Source organism: Calliopsis andreniformis, chromosome 4 (genome assembly GCF_051401765.1).
Source record: "Calliopsis andreniformis isolate RMS-2024a chromosome 4, iyCalAndr_principal, whole genome shotgun sequence".
Taxonomy (NCBI): domain Eukaryota; kingdom Metazoa; phylum Arthropoda; class Insecta; order Hymenoptera; family Andrenidae; genus Calliopsis; species Calliopsis andreniformis.
Window position 1 is genome coordinate 10,907,303 of NC_135065.1, and position 22,643 is coordinate 10,929,945.

Below are 22,643 nucleotides of genomic sequence, written 5' to 3' on the forward strand. Positions count from 1 at the left end.
GGGCAATCGAAAAGTATCTAACCTAAGAAGACCCTCTCCAGGAAGTAGAAAAAGGTATCTAAGTACATCTGACTAAAGAATTGGTATTGTTTCGTTGTGATTGAAGTTCGCGTGCAACTTTCACTCCTATCCCAAAAGCAATTACTATACGGGATTGTGAGAAGCGCCCTCTGGATTGTTCCTTCGGTTAGTTTGTATTTGTAAAGTGGTTCGACGCAGCGCGTTGCTCTCGATCGCTCGCGATATTTGAATAGTGGAGGCTAGAGGATGTTAACCTCCTCGGAACGATAGAAACTTTCTTTCGCGGCTGAGGATTACGTAAAGACAGCGGCGCGTAGAAGCTGCATAGAAATGCAGCGGCGGCAGGAGAGCGAGGTTACGCGCACAGGAAGTGAAACAACCTACGAGCCAGAAAGAAAGTTTTCACTCGGTGTTTTCACTTTCATGGAAATGCCAGCGTTACCCGCTCCCCCGTCACATACCAGGTACAGGCTGCGCCAAATTGGTTCGTTGATTACTGGAATCGATCGTTTCGCATCGTCGACTCGAACGATTCTTTGTAAAATCATAATTAAGTCGTTTCGATTCGTTTCCCGAGCCATCGATCTATAGATGGCGCCATCGTTCGCGGAATTGTTTCGCGCAACGGGAGAAAGTAATTCTCGAACGCTATCCGCTTGGGAATCTTGCGCTGGAGTTAATATATTGTTGTTTTGTTTCAGGGAAATCGAAGTGACGCGTAACGCCGAGGAGGGAATTCTGCGTTGCAGAAAAAGAAGGAGGCGAAAAGTGGGGACGTTCCAGAGGTGGTTTTGGATGTTAGAAAGCGCGGGGGTGGCTAGAGAGGCCCCGCCGCAGGGTACGGGTCCCGATGCCGGTCCCCGTATCGCAAACCCTCACGCTAACCTCCACCCTAGTACCCAAGGAGGAGTCAAACATGCCCTTCATAGACGACGAGCTACTTTGGTGCCCTGACAATGACGGCAAGATGGTCGATTTAACACAATGTCTTCAGGTTAGTAATTACATATCCTTCTTTCCTAAAAGAAAAGATTAAATTTCACTAGGATAGTTTCTATAACGAGCTCCTTTTTATTAACAAATTCGGGAACTATGGCAGAATTTAATTTCTAATTTTTCTATTTCATTAGGAGAGCAGCACAGGGCAGTCAGTCGAATTTTCTCCAATGGAATTAAGCGCCCTAGTGGGGACACCAGCCGCGCCGAACATACCTGCGGAAGAGGGCGAGGGAATGGCCGGTGTCACAGGGGAGGAACCCTTTGACACGCTCGACACGTTCCTCCGAGAACTACAAGCCGATTTGGCTGAGGCCAGTCAGCCCACGTCCACCACCACTTCCGTGACCTCCTACAGACGGCAAAGGTACAATATCGCGGCCGCCAATCCTTTGTTAGCAGGTAAATACGCGCTGACACTCATTAGGATTTACGATGCGTGAGTAGAGATCATTTATTACCCTGCTCTGTCGACAGAAAAGTTAGCAGCTCCTTCGTCACAAACGTCGCCGACTTCCATCCCGTACGCAACGAGGGCGGAAATCAAGACGGAGAGTATTCAACCGGAAACCAGCAAAGGTAGGATGCACAGAAATATTCCAATACCAAGATACACTTATCGTACCTTGGAAAAATTAGTCTAATCTGCATTACCGACAGTATTCTTCTCCTACAATTCCTACTTTATCGATAACGGTGTAATCAATCACCTAATTTACCGACGTAACTGTTGTACCATTCGATCTCATTCAGCTTCTGTCGGTATAGTAGAAATTTCTCTCTCTGTTATCGCGAGTTCTGCGTAACCTTGCTTCGATAAGCCACAAGATGTCTCCACTCGCCCGCGAATCTCTCACGGCATTCGAGCTATGCCGATTCGCTACTCCGAAAGGGAAACCGGCCAAGGCCCCGCGAATCGCGACCAGACATCCGCGTTAGCAATAATTGCGCCTGCGTTCTTGTGCCGACGCGAAAAAAAGGCAGCGAGCGCTCGCCGACGCTTGTATGCGCGGCGTACGTGCAGGGGAGACTTGTATGTGTGCAAGCGGTGGCCCAATTCTTACAATTTACAGCCGTGTCGTAACACAGCCGTACTACGCGCGTACGCGATTTCGCGATCGCCTCGGGTTCGCCTCGAGACGCAGGAACGTGCAACGACCGTCGAGGAAGAACGTATTTACGCGACCTTAAGGCTTACGCGACGCAAATATTATGCCACCTCGCGCGCTTTATAGGTGTCGTGTTCTATAACACGAACCCCGCGCATATACCTGCTGAAGCGACGACGAAGCTCGCGTCCTCGTTCGCCTCGGCGCTCCACCACATCGCGCGACTTCCATATACGCGGGTATCGTGTGTCGAGTGGTAACGACCTTTTGTAGGCCGCCTGAGACGCTTAGCCTTTAACCCGAGCGTTTCAAACGATCTGAGGGGCGGACGAGTCTCTGTGCGTCGGTGCGCGACGATAGCCAGTAAAAATCGCGGTTAAGAAAGAGGAAACGGTCTTTAGGAAATGGCCTCGATAACGATGCTCCAGCGTAATTGTTTTTAATAACGCGGAGTCATTCGATCCGCTTCTCGCGATTTCGATATCGGAAAGAGGTCCGAGGGTACAGTCGAGACATCAACTCGAGCCACTTTTTTGCGGAGTCACATTAAGCGCGAATATTCTCGGTACGTGATTTTCGTTAAGAGTTTCGACGCGACTTCGACCGCAGAGCTCGCGATGGCCAATTACGTGCCGTTAGAACGCGAATCGGAATGGGTGCTCGCCGTTGTTCTTTTCACATTTTTAGAAAGCGGTTGGAAAGTGAGAAACCGAACTTTCTAGCATAACTATTATATACACAGATTAGAATGGTCTTCAAGGGAAATATTGGCCGAAATATGGCAATCGAGATTAGAATAGTTGAATATTAGCTGTTATTAGGGTTTCCGTTTGGCTTTGTCTACGCGATGATCGATTTATTCCACCAAAAGGTATTCGAATTTTCTCGTCGCCAGTTGTTCTGGCTTCGCGTTTAATGGCAAAGGCGATTGTAAACGAATTCTGGGTTCGCGTCCGTGAACTACTGCGTTACCCAGTGAACTCCTTAGTCACAGAAGAGAAAAGAATTCGTGCTCGCCACTCTCGCGTGCGTTTTTGCTCGCTCTGTCGAGCCTACTGTCTTGTCTCTTCGACAAGCGTCACTTTCGCCTTGCGCAGGCTGCGTGAACGACATAAAGTAGATTTCCACGTGGCGCCGAATATTTCCATGCACGATTTATTTATAGGTAATTTCGTTCCCTGGAAATATTTGGTAAAATTCGATTTTGCCTTTGGCTCGCGAAATGCAGCGTCACGTCTGTTGATTCAGGGAACGATTTTCGGTAGCGCGAAAAAAGTTGCTCGGGATAATGCACGCGCGACACGGGAACGCGTTCTTTACCCCCTGTTGCATCCAGCTGCACGACTCCGCTGCACTTGTCGCTACCCTCGTTCCCTTGACCCTCTCCAAACACATAAATTCTCTCCCCCTCTTTCTCCGTCTCTCTCCGCCCCTCGGTCTGTTTCCGTCTCTCGACACTCGGGTTAGGGCCCCACGGAAATAGATTCGAGACTCGGCGTCGACTCTGGTTCCCTCTTTCTCTCTGCTCCCCTTCTCCAGCGTGGCTGCACTGTTCCGAGGAGGAAAAACAGGTGCAGGGAATCGATACACTAGTGTGAAGCATAGCTGCGAGGCGAGGCGATACAATTCATATTTTCAGAAATTTTTAACCCTTCAAGGGTGGGGTATTTTTAGTTGCAGAGGCTCTGCGCAAGGGGAAGTGAATAATGCTGAGGAATTATTTGAGGAAGTTCTGCTAATTCTGTTTGCGATTTTTCAGGCAATCTTTGCGATATATTATTAATTCGCGTACAGTGTCTCGTCCCTAATTCTTCTTTTATCTGTCTCTGGCGTTCCATTTTTCACCCCTTCACAATTACTCGAGTCACCAACGAGTCCTGCATCTCAGTAGCTCAAGAAGGCGAGACCATTGCGCCTGCCACATAGAACGTGAAATCTATTGACCGTGTACTCGTTGATCAAAGATTACGCCCGTAATTGGCGCGTTTGATCTCGAACGCTCTCTTCGAACGGCTCGTCGAAAGGGATATCTCGTGAGTCACTATGCACGCTTTCCTAGCTTCGTCCAAGCTACATTTAACCCTCCCACAAAGAGTCCAATTCCCTCAGCAACTTTGTGACTTCATCTACCATCGACATCGTCTGCTCCAAAACATTATGCCATCATCTTAGAGCCTCGTTATCGTTCTGGAAATTTCCCACTGTCGAACTGAAAGCGTTAAACCATCTCTCCTAGTATCTAGAGAACTCGTGGGTGGAAAAGGAAGGATTTAGGAAATGGCATCGGATCAGCACGCGAGCCGACAAATTACGCGCAATCGCGTGTAACCGGTGGTCGGGTTCGAGGGATCCTCGGGTCGTTGGGTAATCGGCTTCCTCGTATTGCCACACGGTGCCACACCGAGCACCGTCTTCCGTCTCCGTTTCACCTACGTGCCCCTCTCCCTTCAGCGCGCCTTCCAGAGGCCGATAGCAGCGTTTGAAAGTGAAGTCAAGATGGCCACTTTAAAGACACCGATGCGTACGTGTACACGCGTGTCACGCACCCATACACCCACGGCTGCGCCCCCCGTATCGCGCGTTCTACCGAGCGAGTCGTGCTCGCGCGTTTTCGTTCGCGCGCGACTCGCTTCGCCCGGTGATAGTGCAGCTACGTAACGAGAGTGTTGACATTTTCTGCAATCGGGTCAGGGCCCCCTGTCGAGCACTCCAGCATTACCTATAACCCCTCCCGAGGCGATGCCAGCGCCGCCTTCGATCGTCGAGCGGGAAGAACAGGTTTCAACTGTTTTCGCGGAAATTGGTAACACTGCTCGCTGGAGGATCGAGGTGAAAAGGCGGAAAACTTGGGGGCTAGTTAACTGTGAAATGGCACACGATTTTCTGGGACTGTTACAGGACACAATGGACCTTTCAGGTTTAGTGTAATCTTCATGCATTTTGAATACGTAAAAAATTGTGGAACAATTTACTGAAATACTTTCAAGTGTGTAGTTTCACCCCTCAACCACGATATATAACATAGTTATATAGGTTCTCACTTTTTTTTACTCTTCATTTTCATTTTCAAATACGTTTTATCTCTGATGTCTGGTAGTATGGAATATACTTGAGGGTTTTTGTTTCTTGAAGGTATTCATAGTGCGAGTAGGTTGACTTTTCACACTGTAAAGGTTGAACTCGCCTTTCGATCGATTACCAAATCGATTTTAGGAGTCTCGTGAAGTCCTAGAGCGGCGACTCCGCGGTGAACGTCTGCGGGATGAGTCATGCTGGCTTTTCCTTGCGAAAGGATTAAATTGTCGCGTAAACAACAGCCAGCAACAGTGGCGAAACGAGAAGTTACTTTCATAGCATCCTTAACTGCGATTTTTCTACTTTCACGAGCGCTTCTCTCCTGGAGGCTTAGTTTCGCCCATGTAGATCAGTGTTCCACGCGAGGAAAGTAAACGTCGCTTTTCTGGAGAAGGAGGCGCGACTAGGACGCTCCCTCGATCGAATTTTCTTCTCGAAAGCGGAGGATACGGAAGCCCTTGGAGAAACTCGCGACTTCCTCTTCCGATTTCTCTGTCATAAACCTTGGAATAATATTTACTCGAGCGCTCCTCTTTTTTCTTTGCGATCTGCCCACGGTTCGTGAAACGTTCTCGCTAATTCTTTGCGCTCACGTTGAAAATTTGAACCTTCGCCGACTTCCGGGTCCCGCTGAGATACTTGGGAAACGGGTACCCAGAACCACCTGTTGGAAATCTACTGCTGCCTCTGCAAACATGTTTTCGTCAGCGGTGAACACAGTGTTCGCGGGACTAACTCGACAAACTTTGTAATTATTTATTCAGTACCTGTTGCTGCCACACTGTGCCCGAAACAGGGTCCACGTTTCAGAGCGGAGAGTTCAGAATTCAGTGAACTCTCGACGATCAGTGGAACTCCGAGCAATTATCAAACACTCCAATTTGTATATACACAAATAGAAATAACGAAATTAGAAGCTTTCAGGAGTCTAGGGAGAAATTAAATCAGCATTTTTTCTCAATTTTTTTTAATAATAGATATCTCTGAAAACAGCTGATGGAATCTTCCAATCTCCTATTTAATCCCCCCTCAGTAGAAACAGAAAATAAGGAAACTGTCTGTACGAGGTCACAGCTTGAGTTATGGGAATTTGAGAGTTAAACCCCCTTGTCAGAGATCTTCGATATCTTCTTCCCATGTGTGGCGACAAACATTCCCTCCTTCAAAGTCAAGACGAAGGGTCGCGACAGGTGTGAGGTTCCAGGATCGGTCCAGAAGGGTTGACAAAAAAATCCGAAAGAATAACACAGGGAAATAGGCGTGCGTGGACCTGCGAGGGTAGTTAAGCGCATTAACTGGAAACACGTGCATCGCTGGCCCCCCATTGCAGCGGCTCCGGTTTTTAGAAGCCGATACACGCGGTCTGTTTACACTAGGGACTTCCTCGACAGCCTCTTTGAGGGAGATATCTTTCCGGCTAAGAATCTCCCGTCGTTTAAGTCGAGATTCTTGAAATGTCTGTAGCTGGAATCCTCTTGGTGTTGATGATGAGATAGATTCACAGTATCGACGAAATTACTGGTGGAATTTTTTTCATAACGATACTTAGACTCCAATTAGATAAGTAGGAAGAATTCTTAAAAAATCTCAAAAAATAAATTTATCATTTAATGTACTTATACACAGTAGTGTATAAAAATCGTGCAACCCTTAGGAATCACCTCTAGAATAAAATTCCCCGCCCAGGGAAAACGGAGCGCAGTTATCAAGAATCAAAGAGTACCTTGTCCAAATTGCAAACAACCGCGGTTCATTGTTTGATATCGTGTTCCAGGAAGGCTTTAATCTCACCGCGGAAACCTCCAAGGTTCATTCATTGTGTCGATACAATACTTCCTTCCCCTTTTTGTTTAACAATAAAACGCGCCGCGACCGACAATGCAAGTGCCAGCGCGCTCGGTATAATTAAGCGCGAAGGACACGCGGGTCGGTAACTTAATTCCCACGGGCGGCGTGCGCGGCTTCGTGACTTCTCTCGTATACGTTTCCATGCAATTTCCCTGACAGCGTTCTCCGCCGTTTTTCGCAATGGAAATTAGTCTCGCACGGCCAAGGGACGGGGCGAAGGAAAACAGCGAGGCTCTGGCGAACTGGCCACAAATTGCATGGTAATTGTATTACTGGGAACAATCGGGGAACACCTAGGTCGGACGATTTTATGAAAATCAAAGAATTTGCAATTTTTCTACGCCTCCTTCATTCTTTCCTGCTGCCTGAATATTATCTGGTTCTCAAAGTTAATAGAGGTGGCTTAGTGATATGGGAAAAAGGTGTCTTAAGTATGACTACAGTTTAGTATTTTAATGTTGAAAGTACTGGGGTGCTATTGTTCATCCCTCAACAATCGCTTCCCTGTTTTGTTATGGACTCCCTTCTTTTCCCACATCATTTTCAAATACCATTCAGATTCACCTAAGAAAATTTTTCTAAATAATTCAGGTGTATATAAAATCGTTTAATCTAGAGTACATGAGATTTCTGATGCTGTAATTTTCATTTTCGTTTGCACAATGCTTTTCCAAAGCTAAACGCCTCGCCGCTGAGGGGTTACTATTATAAATAGAATCGATCCATTCACAGAGACCAAAGTAACTACCTCCATTTCCTAAATTTTAGTGTACTCAAAATTCGAGTGCCAAAGGATCCCATTGAAACGCTTTATTTTGTATGGAGTTGATTGCTTTGGCAAATGAGCTCAGTTGGAGTACGCTTGTCCAGTTGGTCAAGAAATCTGCTCCTCTGAAACCTGCCTATGGATCAGAACACGCGACAGAGACGCAGCATTGTTAATTATCGCGAGCGAATCGATGATCGAAAGCGTTTACGGGCAAAGAAAGACGCGTCGAGGAGATAATCCGCGTACGCGAGTAGAATAGCCGCGAAAGTAGGCCGATCGAATTCAGTAGCGGCGGAAAATATATAAACAAAAAAGGAGGGAGGCGAGCGCGTTTAAGAGGCAACGCCACGGAGGCTCGTGTAATCTTTTATCCTTGGACCTATCCCATATGCCGGCAGGTAAACAGTTTCGCAAGAGAATCACGGCCCGCGAGACCGGGAATTTCCTTATACTACGCGCCGCTGTCTCTCGACGTGTAGGAAACATGTACGCACTCGCGCACACCAGCACGCGATCGCCGCTTGAAATTGGGTTACGGTTACCCAGCATAAACGATCGATCGATCGTTCGGCTTGTCTGTCTGTCGAGACTCGGCTCCTCTATCGATCGCTATCTAGCAGTGGCAGGTGCACTCGCAAATAGCTGCGCTTCCGGTGTCATAATTGCACCCTCTACCCCCTCTGCACTTTTGCAGACCGCGGCCGAATGAAATGGCCTTATTAATGGCGAACAGTGGCTGGGCCACCAACGAAATTCAAACTTTGAAGCACGACGGGGGAAACCGCTTTATTGTGTAACCACTGCCGAGAGTTGATGGTGGAAATTTTCAGGGATCGAGGTTCTTGGTACGAGGCAACTTTTTCTTGGTGATTCGTCGTTTCAGCGAATTTGTGGGAAGGGAAAATTGGGAATTGTTGTTGGAAGATATGTAAAGTTAAGTTTGAATACTGTCTTTGAGTTCTTAGTTTTTATTTAGTATAGAAAATTTGTTACTGTATACAATATTCAGAATAAGTTACTCCATTTGGTATAATTCACAAAAATTTGGTACTTCGTTCTGTCTTCTGTCTTTGTATTTCACGTTTTTGATGATCTCAAAAGATGACGCAATTTCTTTCTATCAATCATTAATACCAGGAAATTCTTGGCACTGCCAATTTATCGAATTTTTTGTGCAAATTTCTTATGTCATGTTTTAAGACATTTTTCCCGTCTGCTTTTTTCTCGTCTGCTGCTTATGTAGAATAGTTCCACCTCTTATCACCAGTGAATCAGGTTTCCGTTGATTTGCCTATCTGTCGCGGAAGATTCGACCGCGGAGGCGATCTCGAAACGATCGTTTCGATCGAATCGACTGCGTCGAATGTAAATGTCAAAACGATTGCGACGGCGGCGGCTAGAGCGAACATATATTATCGTTGTATTTAACGTTCCGTTGCACATTTAGATTTACAGTCCCATTGGAAGAGGTATTGCGGCAAAAAATCGAGAGTTCCGTTTCCGACTGAAAAACCATCGACACTGTTGCACAGTTCTACAGGAAACAAGATCAAAAGGTCTTTGCAATCTTGCAAATTGCAGTCTTGTCGAGGCAGAATCAATAAAGGACTTTATCTCATTTAGATATAATTTCGATTTGCCTTCTATAATAAAAGCTCGTCACATTTCGGGAGACACTAGCTTAATGCAGGACTATAAGTAATAACCCATGCCCGAAATGAATAATTAAACGTATTCACTCAAAATAAAGTGAAGGAGTAGAACAAATCTACTTGTCCCTAAAATATTCTCTGCTTTTAGTTTCCATCAAATATGAATACTTTCTGTGGATGAGTGTCTTGTTAATTTACTTGGGTAGCTTCTAACAGAGCTTCGAAAATTTCTTATTAATTAGATTCCAACATAGACTTTCGTAACGTTGACCCTATCCTCCCACACGGTTGACCCCTTAATGGTCGTTCTCCCGAGGATCCTCCAAATGTCATTTGCTGCTCTACCCTACTCACTACAATTTTCTGAAAAGTCGTGTCGATAGGCCAGTACGAGGGCATCATTCCCATCGGCGAGTATCGCCGCTGAGAGGCGAGGGGGAGGGAGGGATACGTGTATGGCAACGCAACAGTTTAGAGTGAAGTGTTACGTCAGTGAAAGTGTTATGCCAATGTGGGCCGAGGCTAACCTGTGAGCCCTGTCTCCGCGTGTAAATACACGCACACGTGTGCGCAGATACGCTCGTGCTCGCGGAGAGGAGAAGCGAGCGAGCGAGCGACGAACACCGTGCTTTCTGCGTCGCGGGACGAAATTCCGTGTCGCTTAATGGTACACCCTCCTTCGTCCCCCCTTCGTCCCCCCTTCGTCCCCCCTTCGTCAAACGATCAAGAATAAATAAGAGACAGGAGAGGTGTGGATGCGTGCAGGAAGTACGCTCGCGGAAATTCTCCAGCTGAATGATCGCAGAGCTCCGTTTATCTAGCGATTCGTCCGGCGTTCGCGTACCAGATAGCCGAGGAGAGTCTTTATTGTTAGGTCGCCGCGGATGACATCTTCCTCAAAGAATGCGCCGTTCAGGATATTACGCGCGGAGAACGCAATCGACCTCCCTAAGTGGGACGCAGAGCTGGATGATCCTACGAACTTCTTTTATTATGCTAGGAGGTGCTTGAGAGCTGAGCTTTTTCGAGATGCTTGAGGTTTCAGTAATTTGGAGGGAAATAGTGAGAATTGGCTCCGAATGAAGAGTTGACGTTTCTTGGTTCTTAGTATTTCATTTTTTGAAGATATTCAAATTTTTAAATAGCAAAATATTCGATTTCTCAAATATTCAGTGTCTCAAATATTATAAGCCTCAGTTATTGCAAGTCTCAGATACTCCTATTCGATCATACGTAAGACTTTTCAGAACGACTGTTCCAATTAGCTCAAAGGGCCAACGAAAAATGTAAAGGGATGAGAAAAGTAAAAATGTTGAAAATTCCTCTCACCCAAAAGCTCAGCGTGTCTCCCTTCGTGTTAAATCGCATTGAACCTGCCTAAAATTCCGGAAGGGAAGCTTTCCTCCGTCCCATTCCAACGTCGTAATTCATGCATGCCACGGGGACACGGGTCACCGATGGATTCGAGTGTCACGCCCACGGCGAAGCGGGGCTTTCCATAAGAAGGCACGCGACCCTGAGGACCGTTTCTCGATTGCCAAACACGCTCGTCGGTCGTTCGTTCCCGGAAAAGGCGCGATCGGTCTCGTTCCGGGATGCTTTCTAATCGGGTCGAGACACGAAAGCCTCTGAATTCTTTATTGGTGTCGCGGTGCCGATAGCTGCTCGACGGACGGCCATTCATTTACGAAAGCCGAGAAAAAGGTTACGCTCCTTCGTTTCTATCTCTCTCACTCGCTCCTTTCCACCGTGATAACGTCGAGCTTGCGTAATGTCTCGTCTATAAATCAACGTCGTGACGGGCTCGCAATTCTCTGCAGATAAAAGAATCCGCTCGGCAGCCTGCGGACCAGGCATTAGAATTACAATAAAAGTGTCAGCGGCCGATTCCCGTGGCAACGAATTCGACCAACCCCTGGCCATTCCGAATTCTCGTGCCGCGAATCTTCCTCCCTTATCTCCTCTGCGTGACTTCGAGAGCTCGTTCCTCGTTTCATCGGTCTTTCCCTTGCCGATAGAACTCTGGGAATCTCGTCGCGAATAGTTCTTGTCGGCTACGAGGCTACAAAGGTCGAGGAAGGAACGAAATTGCGCCGACGATAATCGACGCGGATATTTCACATTTGGAAATAGTCTCGATTGAATCGTGTCTCCGTTCTAGGCGATTCGGCTCGTCGATTAATATTGCAGTAAAAGCATCGGAGACGAGTCCTGTGAGTATTTTGGTCCCTGTAAACTGCCGATGATTCGGGCAGAAATTATTTAACGCGTTCTTAGAATACCAGACGTCGGGGATTAGGCGACTGATCGTCATGAATAAATCACGATCGCCGACTTGCCTCGTTGGTGGCTGTGACAGGACGCAGAATTACTGTAATACTTTCGTCTGGAGAATCTTTGGCCTTCTTCGCATATTTCACTTTTAATTCAATTCTCGAACGCGGAGGGCGACACGGGATGATTCTAGTTATGGTGGCTGCTAGCTTGGATCCACATGAGAGCTTCGAAATGGGAAGTGACGATATTCAGAAGCAGTGGCTCGGTTATCTGATCGACGACTTGGATCAGAACGTGACTGATACTGAGATAGATGATTGTGACCAAGGTACTAAAGATCCAGAAGACTGAACCCTCACGGAGTTCACACAGAAATTTAAATTTTTCAAGGTGATCCAAAAGTATCCCACCATGCATATTTACATACTAAAAAAGTGGGACACTTTAAACTCCACCATGCTTCAAAGAGTGAAACACCAGTGATCGATACTTCAAAAACATCAAAATTCAGAGTTCTACCACAGCAGCAGTTGAGCAGTACGAAGACTCAGTATTCAGCCAAACCAGCAGCAGACTAATTAAATGCACAGCCTCGTCCAGATGGGTATCGCGAGTAGAAGGAAAAGCCAGTGGGATACGAGAGCAAAGGAAACCGAGGCCTAGTATCAGAGGAAGAGAGACACGGACCGGAAGTCTGCATCGTGTCACGATCGCGCGTTAACGCGCACCGTGGCGTCCCTCGTCCAGGAAGGACCTCTGCCCTCGTCATGGGACTTACACGCGCCCTTGAAGGGCCGCCACCATCGCGGCTCGCCGCGATCTAGATTCTACGCACCTTGAAATTCCACGCTGTTGCCCGTCGATAAAAGAAATTGGACTCTTCCGTTATTCGCCTGCCGCCTTCTTCCTTCGAACGATTCTTCTCTCGATGGCTTTTTCAACGCGGGAATTACCGCCGTTGCATATTCAACAGGCCCAACTCATCGGAAGATGGGATTTTAAACGGTCCTAGGAGCCTAGCCGAAGGTTCAGCAGCTTAAAACGCGAGCGCGGATTTACGTTGTGAAGCAACTTGGCCCGCAGATGCAAATTCGGAATCGAGGCGGATTGCAGGGCGATTTATTGCCTTTTGGCTGAGAGAAAATGAGGCGTTTAAGGCTTTCGTCGCGGGGATTGCTAATACCTCAGGCTTCCGGGTGTAAATGGAGCAGTTTTAGAAGCGTATACCTGGATTATGATTGCTATGGTGGAATGAGGGATTTGGGGCTGTGGTTATCTATTGGCTGACACCTTCTTTCTTATTAATCCTAGATATGTTAGAAGTAAAAAAGCTGGGCATTCTCCAGTTCACACTCGAAAAGTGTTCAATTCCAGCTGTTCTCTTTTTACAAAGGATTCTCAAAAAATTATTTATTGCTGTTTAGACCTCCAAACTTTGTGATTTTAAAAATGCCACCTTTAATCTTCCACTGTATCATGCAAAAGTGGACCTGCATTTTGTCAATTCGTAGCATCCTTTAACTCTTCAACTTTTCTACTCCCTCCTGCTAGACACACAGTCTTGAAACTCCTAACAGAGTTCCTTGCAATCTTTCTAAAACATAACACCCCCAAAGGAACAGATTCGCATTCAAGAGCCTCAAGCAATAACGAAACGCTTTGTTTTCCCTAGAAAGTCGAGTCAACTTCATCTCGAGGCTTTTCCTCGAAGCTCGACGAAGACATTGCCTCTGGATCGATCCCAGGTTCTCTTTGACTTTGATCTAACAGGCGACTTCTTTCGACAACCTTCCAGGTGCGTTTTGAGGCGGAACAGCTCCTCGAGCTTTGAAAGGCGACCAGAGCAAACATGTTGCACGAAGCAAACACGGTGTCGAGCGCGTTGAAAAGTAGGTTGAACTCGTGCAGCGTATTCGGGTTAATCAATTTTTTGCGCCGCTGGCGAGGATCGAAGTCTACGAGTAATGACTCTGCGTTATTAGTCGAGGCGAACGGAAAAAAGTGATTTATGGGGGAGAATTGTGCGACCTTATCGGTCAACGTCCCGCTATTAATTCTAAATGATAATTTATTCCCACGAATCGACCCACATTCCTCCTCGGCCCGCTCGCTCGTAAGATGACGCTACGGATCTTCGAGGCTCTGGCGAACCGGAAATCGCCCGTCACTTCGGCTCCTTGGTAGATTCTCGCTTGGAGCTCGCACCCCTTGGCCATCTGTGCTTGAACCTCCCAACGCTGACAGAAGTCTCAGAAAAAATTATCTGGAGAACTGTGTCTCTCATCCCTCTGAGAAAAGACACGAAGCTGAGTTGCGATATGGGAATAACCAATTAACACTCTTCACGCGTCGTTAGGCTTGCTTCCAAGAGTGCATCATACGAGCACTGTCTTCTACCGACAGAAATTGGGTTCAGAATGCCTTCACAGTTACTCTTCTTCTCCGATAACCGTTCCCACAGAGACAGCAGACTTTCATTTATTTTCTAAAATTCTTCAAAGTGGATGTCGACAGAGGAATAAATTTATCCCGAAGGAGTCGTGCCTCGAGACGCTACCAATTGGAGGTTCCTCTGTTTCTATGCTATATAAGAAGATATAGATAGGAAACTTCATCCTCTTCCACGATCGATCGCACCGCGACGATGTAGTACAACGTTGGAATTATTTTCAACGTCCACGTGGGATAGTCCTGCAAATTGGGTCATCAGACGTCGCTCGAATAATTGGCTCGAAGAGCTGGAGAAGAGCTCGCGTCTGACGCGAGCGATTATTTCGGGATCGTCAATAATTTTTCGTTTTCTATGTCTGCTTCGCGATTACGATCGAAGGAAGGAGTCTAGCCAGCGTATTTGCCCTGATAAGTAGTACACAAATAGCTAACACTGATGGAGCTCGTGTGATTAGGTAGGTGGGATTTCGTCGAGGCAATATCGCACAGGAGAAGGTTGAGAGAGTAAAAAAGTTGCATGTAACAGTCGTGTTGGAAAATTGGCTTGTCGCATGCGATGTGGTGCCTTGAGTCGTTTTACAAGGAGAGAACGTTACTGGTCTTCCTTCACTGCACAGTTTTTTTAGCAAAGAGAGCTATCTAGACGTGAACTACCACTGCTAAAAAACGGTCTCTTAAAATTTCCAATGTTTGAAGAGTTGAAAATTTAAACTTTAAATTCAAATATTCGAATAATTGGATATTTGAAAATTTGAAAATTCGAGATACACCATCATCTTCTGAGACCAATAAATTCTAGAAGGAGACAAATAAATCGCATGCCTCGTCAGTGAAATCGCACTTCTAAAGTCCTCCCTCACGAAGCACCTGATGACCCAAGACTCCCTCATCTCGACAGAAAGATCAGCCGCTTCTCGTTCTTATTTGGATCGCGGCAAGAACCTCATAGAAGGAGAATCGTTTCGAGGACATCGCGAAAATGGCCACCGTGCGCAGTTCGCCGTGTTTGGCGACCACTAGAGAGCCGTTGGCTCATGAAAACTGCAACAGTTTCTCCTATTCGCAAACAGGACAACATTCAGCATCGCGACACTTTGCATTCCTAAAGACTCTCGCTTTAACACATTGACAACTGTCGTAATTTGTCAAAACGGTCCCCAGAGACTGCAACATTCCCCTAGCTACAAAAATACCTCAAATAGTATCTTCTCAACTGAGAGGAAACTGCAAGTGTCTCACGATCCACCAGTTGGATCGTGGATCTCAAGGATGGAAAGCTACGGGCTGTAGAATAAAGAAGCTACAAGGAAGCTGAAATAAAAGCATAGACTACGATTTCCTCTCGGCAGACAGGGAAGGTAGTACCGCTGATAAAGGAAAGGAAAAGGGAAGGCTACGAAAGAAAGGAGGCACTTCCGGTCCGCAGGGATATCGGTTCGTGGAAAAACCGTCGCGATACGATCCAGCGTGTAGGAAGAAGTTGGCAAATTGGGTCGCGGCGGGCGCGCGTCACTGATTACACAGTTCGCCGTGGTTGCTGGTGTTGCTTCGTCTCCCTCTGTCTCGCCTCTCCTCTCGCTATGTTCATCCTTTCCTCGTAAACAGTCCGCGGTATCTTGGACTCAGTCGCTCGCGCGATCACCGAGCTCGCCTAGACCCAGATGCAGGGCCGTGACCAGGCACGAACCAGCACGCAAATACTCGGCTCACTCTAGATACGTTTATTTGATCGATCGCCCCGCCGAGAGCGTTTCGGTAGCTACCCTGGGCCACCTGCGAAATTTGATGTATCGACGCTGGCTGAGCTATCGCCTCGCATTTAGACCTCCGCGCACGCTCGAGTGTCTGCCTTGGAACCACCGCTGGGATGCTGGCTGTATCCCCATTTTCTTCTACTGAAAACTAGGGGCTTTTATTGGGAACCTTTTCGTGGATTTTTTGGGATGCTTCATTCGAGAGATATGTTCAGGGATCTGGAGATTGAGGAAGGGATTAGGTATAGCTGGTCTTCGATCCCATATCTATAAACATTCTTTATTCGAGCTGCTTTCTTTCTTGTAAAGAATTGCAAAAAGATTATTGTTAGTCATTTCCTTGTTCAAGGCTTCTAGTATCTCTAGAGTCAGATCGAAGAGTCAAGTTCTAGCATTTAATTCTAAAGTCAAATCATATCCTAGAATCAAGTCAAGTCCTAACTCAAGGACAAGACTCTAAATAATGAAATCTCTTCTGTTCCAACTTTCTTTTCTCCACAAATAGTGTATCACAATGCGTGGAATGATCACACGTGGCTCCAATAATACACCAGCGATCGTTTCTCGTGTTTGACCGCTGAGTCCATCGTCCATCCTCACACCTCTCGTTTTTCACTTTCGAGCGAGCCAGAGGTCCGAAGATGACTCACTGTGTTCGATCGGTACAGCCCTGGCTAGACGTAGCTACTAGAGAGTGAAACGGTAGTGTGAGCAGCGGGTCTCGAGCTAGGAGAGCCAGCCTCTGTTCCTCTCCCTCTCTCTGTTGCTCGGTCAGCCTCTCTCTCGCTCTCTAGGAGTCTATTAGCATCGGCCGCGCACGCCTAGAGAGGCCTTGACACAGTGCGTGTCAGGCATTGCATGCCGATAGCGGAAAGCGCAATCTGTTTATCGAGGTTTATCGGCGATTTCGCGTACGCGAGCGCCTACACGCGTATCTATGCATCCACGGCTATTAATATCGCTTCGATTGCCGATAGAACGTCGCCTGACCCAACTATTGTTCGTTCCTTGACACTCTCTCGCGTAGCCGGAAGTTTCTTTCGCTGAGCTACGGGGAAACGTGGAGGTACAAAGTTCGATTGTCTGGACGCTGACTCTGCACTGTGCTGTGAGGGTATTATCCGAATTATTGTATTATCCTAAATAGTAGATACCCTATGTGGCTAGGGTTCATTCTTTTTTATGGAGGTTTTTGAAGACAATTTTTTTTATTATAAAATGAGACAAAGTTAATAACAAATAATTCAAGATTACTAAAATTACCAGTTATAATTAGCAATAATTTAGTATTAGATTTCTTGTGAAATTTGTTCAATCTTGAATTATGTTTTTAATGGTCAAGACTTTTATATGTCCTTCTAGAGTCAGCCACAGTAGTTCAACTCAATTATATCGACGTTGCTTCAAAGCTGACTAAGATATCAAATTTTCTATTTAGACCAAAAAGTGTTGAGATATTCTAGATCAAATAAATGAACAGGTGCTGCGTATCTATGAGAGTAAATAGTCCTCTCAGTCTGTGTTCGCTTTCGAATAGATGATCAGTGCTCGTGTTCGAGTTGTCGACTAGTATCGTTCTCGTTCTCGTTTCCACCGCGGTTAGGCCGGCTGTCGCCGTGGGATCGTTGCTCTCCTAGGAAATCTGATAACGTAATGCTCGAAGGTGGCGCAACGTTTCGATACCCTGATTTTGGGTTAGGCTTCCTAGCAACTACGCTCGAACCCCGCCTTTCTATCGTTATTCCTACTCGCTACGTTGCTCAGTAGTAAGCGTGGGAGGTGTTTTCAAAGGATTTCATCTCGTAACGACACTTCAAGGCTTTCTGGACAACTTTGTTTCCATTAAACCTTCTATCAGTACCTTCGAATCCTTCGAGATTCTTCTTCACGATGTCTATGAAATATTAATTACGAATCTCATAGCGAGGTACACGAGGAGAAGAAAGTCTCAAATACTTGCTCAAAAATTCAAGCCTCCTCCCAAAAATAACGCATTCCCTAGAACGTCTCAGGAGAGTGAAAGCTCAGCTTCAGACCTCCAGCTCGTCAGAAGAGGAAACCAAAGAGCGAAGAAAATCAAGTCACAAGTGGAATTCAATATTAACGCAACTGCCACCATCAATAGAATCCCTAGTCGCTGGAAAACCCCTCCCCTTTTTCGACAGACGACTCGCTGCGTCGGCCCAGTTACCGTTAATCGGCTTTCCAATAATTAGTCCAGTAGCCATAGGAAAAAAGTTGGAACGCGAATTGGAGCAGCCACTGGTATCGCGGCTTAAGAGATTAATCTTTGACAAGGGGTATCGGTTTCCTGGATTCGTTGCAACCCTGTTAATCCATTTCGAGGTCCCACCGGAAACGAAGAAGAAAGAAGAGTCGAGAGGACGACGCTCAGGACAGTCGACGTTTAGACGTAAATGGCAAGGGGAACGAGACACGCGCGGCATTCGACGCGTTCGAGGTTTCCAAAGATCCGATTGCGTCCGTGCTCGAGGAAACGGAATTGGGGATCGGAGGGGCGCGGAGGGGACGATCCACCGACGACGATAACGACGCAGAAGTTTCTTTCGCAAAATCCCCTGGCCAGGCACTCGCGGGCTGTTACTTCATTCTGCGCATTCCGACTTGCGAAACGACGTTGCGAACTTGGGCGCCATACCACTCGAGCGTCTGAACGCGAGCCTCTGCTTCTTGCTGCCGCCAAACCTCCACCTTCCTTGCGCAGTTTTCCTCATCCTTTCCTCTTTGGACGACGCATCTACTTGGGCCTCTGCTTGCTTAAGGAGGCGACGGGAGACGTAAGCATATTCTGTGTATCTGTGCTTGGATAAAAGAGTGTTGGTCAGAGGTCAAATAAGGTCCAATTTTTATCTACTATTAGAAGTCATGAAGAGATAAAAAGAAAACTGTGTTCTTTACTGGAATATACTTTATTTGAAGAGAAACTGAGAACTCGGTTCTCCTACTGAGAATGGAAACAAAAGTTACAATCTGTCTCCTTTATACACCCTAAGCTCATCAATACCTCAGTTTCCCAAACTTACTGTCAGTATCTTTCAGTTCCACTTCTCATGCAAAAACACGAATTATACAGTCGAATAATTCTCCTCAGCGTGGTTCTACGCTATAAGCTCGTGTCTTTCACTGACTACAGTGAGTCAATACCTGCGTACCTAGGGTAAAGAAGTAACATTGATTCCCATCCAAAAAGGGGGCACAATTGGTGTAGGTATATACATCGAGGAATGCCCACGAGTGGCCTTTACCAATTAGAATTCATTGTGTAACAAATAACATAATCCCACGTCACAGGCTCCCCTCTTGTGCTCGTGAAAGCATGACGTTACGTCAGTAGCCTCCACCTTTACATTTTCAAGAAACGAACTTTGAAGGTTCCTGCCTCTGGTACTACGTCAAGATTCTGAATTGTCGTTCGATAAAAGCCTAGAACACGTCGTCGATGACGTAAAGAATCTTGAAGATTCGAGCAGACGTAACGACAATCGTGAAACAAAATGTTCATCTATTGCGTTCGTAATAGAGCCGCTGTAATAATAACTCCCGACTCGTTCAGACATGCTAATTCGCCTCGAACATCGTAACAACCACTTGCTACACCATTATCGCCCTGCATAGTGGCCGACAAAGCTCATGCAAGTTTCACCGCGTCGCGGAAGTTGTTGAAATTATTCCCATTCGTTGGAGTTCTCGCGTCCCCTATAAGTATCGCTAGTTATCCATTCAGGAGACACAAAAAAATGTACTCGAAGCAAGACAGGGGCGCAGTGAAAAGTTTCCAGCCGCCGACGCGTCTGCGATGACGAATCGTGTCGAAATTAATAACGAAAATTGCGTGTCCATCGTCCAAACGCTCAATAATGCAAGGATTCAAAGAAGAGGGTGCATGCGATCGAATCGATTTCTTTCATTAGGCTTTACTGCAAGTTTGAGTGACACGAACGTCCCTTGCTGAGAAATCACCTGTTAAGAGATCTCTGATCGCCTTCGTTCGCAACCTCTTTGAGGCATCCTCGCTAATTTCAGGCGCGAAGTAGCTGTAACCTTAACCTTATTCTCGGAATTTAATCTGTATGCAAATGCAGCTGGTTCGCTTGGAATCCCATGTGCTCTGGTAGGCCCTTGGACTACTAGAGTCGATTGAATTCAGGAGCAAAAATCCTCTAGTTGACCTAGGACCTAGATCTTATGAAGTGAATCTAAATTTACTTTTCATCTTTTCCAGATTATTGTACTTAAATAAATATAGTTTTCTCCGACTGTATAAAAATCCTGAAAGCAATAAGCGAGAAGGGGTCGAATAATCTCGTAAAAAGTTTCGATTACGCTACATGTGTCACCATGAGAAGTGGATATAGTTTCAGGGAGACATTTTCCATGGACCAACGATAGTGTCCTCGTTTCTCGAACAAGGGACAGCTTTTATCCTGCACCGATTCGTCTCGAAGCAAACGAGTCAAGCTAATGTCGCTTCGAAGACCGACCGGATGCGTGGAAGGTTTTGCAGCGTCTTTAAATACACACGTCGCTGGTTCACCTCTGGGAGAGAAACGAGAAGCGGGAACAGGAACCTGTTCGAAAGCTCCTCTCGTTTTGTTCGTTTGCTCTCATCTGTCGGCGATACTCCGATCCGCGGAATTGGAGGATTGTCCATTGAGGTAGGACAAGGTGGTAAGAGACACTCGCTCTATTGAATAGCGTTTCCACGAAATTTTCTCGTTTTTGTGCCACGAGCGAGACCTTGGCTGTGTCATTGGTGAGACATGAAAGGGCGAATCGGTTATGTGTAAGGTAGATTGGGTATCATAACTCGCTGTTTTCGTAACAATGCTTGCATTAGTGATCAGTCATGAGTTCCTCGTATTTTGATGAATAGGTGCAAAGGTGACCAGGTATCGTTACTGTTGACGCTCACCTTAAGTTACAGTCATGGGTGATATTTTTATTATGAGATTTTGTGATGTTATGAGAATCCAATTTTCAAGTTTAGCGATGAACTAAAATAGTAACTATACAAATCTTCTAATTTTTTAATCTTTAAGTTTTCAAATTTTCAAATATTCAAACATTCAAATATTCAAATATTTAAATTTTCAAACATTCTTGCTTCAGCAATTTTGCTTCAGAGTTATCAGTATTAATACTTCAGATACCATGAAAATTTCCAACTCATATCTCAGCAATAAAGCTCCCTAATATCCAACCCTATCCTCTCAAACTAACAAATTCGCTGCTTTCCTTATAAAAGCTACTACCCAAGAACCAACCGCGTATCAACCTGTCACTATTTATCAAAAGAATTCCTCGCGAAAAGGATACGTAGATTTTGAAAAATTTCGCAGTATTGTGCCCCGAATCTCTACGGCAATGGAGACTGTTCCATTGGAGAGGGCTCATATTTTGACTGTCAGCCAGTTCCATAGGTCGTTAGAGGAGAGATCGATGGACAGGACGCAGTGGGCGAGAGAACGCCAAGGGGGTTGCGTTGTGGGGTAGGGCAGGACGTGAAGCAGGGGCGGCTGGGTCGAGAGAGGTAATGGCGTAGAAAAAATTCGTGACCTACTTTCGTGGACGAAAGAAAACGTGATAGACGAGCGTGTGTACTTTCGCCACGGTAATGCGATCGAGATGCGTCGATAATGGCTACTTTCTCGTTATTTTCCTCAGAAGCGAGTCTTTCCGATGCCCATCGTAGGATCGACTGAAATTCGAAATCGATCTGTTCACGGAATTAGAGTTTATGATGGATTCAAATTCAAACATGAACTGGCTCCTTCCCTCAGACGATTCTTTGATAAGAGGGAAAGAAGACGTCGCGACGCGACGCGTTCCATGTTTTATCACGACTGGGTTTCAGAGGTTATACACCCCCCGGGCTAGCCTGATCCTCGAAGGTCGTCTGGAGCGACCTTATCGATTCACCCTCAGCGTTTCGTCTACCTTACATGCCACTGTGTCTCGGTGTACCTCGCAACACGTCGACGTCGATAAAAATTGGGAAACCTCGGGGATAATTACTTGAAACTGTGTATTAAGTTTAGCCTCCTATTTGGAACTAACTTTCTTCTATCCTCTCATCTCGATACAGGGGAAATAGAGAAAATGGGGCAAAGTGAGAGACAAAAATAACGAAATCAGGTCTATTTTTTTTATTTCAGTCTTTGCTTAAGCGAAACTTATGCAATATTCACTTTGTCCTTATTCGTTTATTTCTTCTATTTGATTTGATGAATCACTGATAGTGTGCCCTAAATTCTATTATAAAATTCCCAAAATTTCACTGCGTTCTTCCAAGCAATAGCGGTTTCTTCTTCGCTCAATTCTCCCGCGCATCGCATAATCTTTCTGCGCCTCGAAATCATCTATAAATTACCGTTGCTCGTCGAGGCATGTCCCATCAACACGCATTTGTCTATCGTTGATATCACCGTCGCAGAACAATCGCAGCGTCTTCCCTCTCCGCCCGTTCCTTAGCTTCACCCTCGGCGCTTTCAACCCCTGTGCCAACTAGCGGTGCGTCATAATCGATTACGCGAGCCTAAATAAATTTTCGAGGGAAGACACAGGGACGAGCGTGTTTTTAGGGTCAGCTTTTAACCGCGAGCCTCCCTTTTTTCGTATCGTTTTTCAATCGATCGATACATCCGTTATGAGCAGGGATCCTGAGGAGGGT

The 22,643-nt window shown here is 46.2% G+C and overlaps 1 protein-coding gene across 3 annotated transcripts in view; it reads left to right on the top strand.

The window, feature by feature from the left end:
- Eip74ef (Ecdysone-induced protein E74) overlaps positions 1 to 22,643 on the top strand; it is a 132,708-nt gene that overhangs the window by 32,108 nt on the left and 77,957 nt on the right. For all 3 annotated transcript variants that reach the window (XM_076376535.1, XM_076376536.1, XM_076376538.1), the window contains exons 2-4: positions 723 to 1,015; positions 1,152 to 1,419; positions 1,495 to 1,596. In XM_076376535.1, coding sequence (XP_076232650.1) covers positions 872 to 1,015; positions 1,152 to 1,419; positions 1,495 to 1,596 — 514 coding nt within the window. In that variant the 5' untranslated portion in view covers positions 723 to 871. The remainder of the gene's footprint in view (positions 1 to 722; positions 1,016 to 1,151; positions 1,420 to 1,494; positions 1,597 to 22,643) is intronic.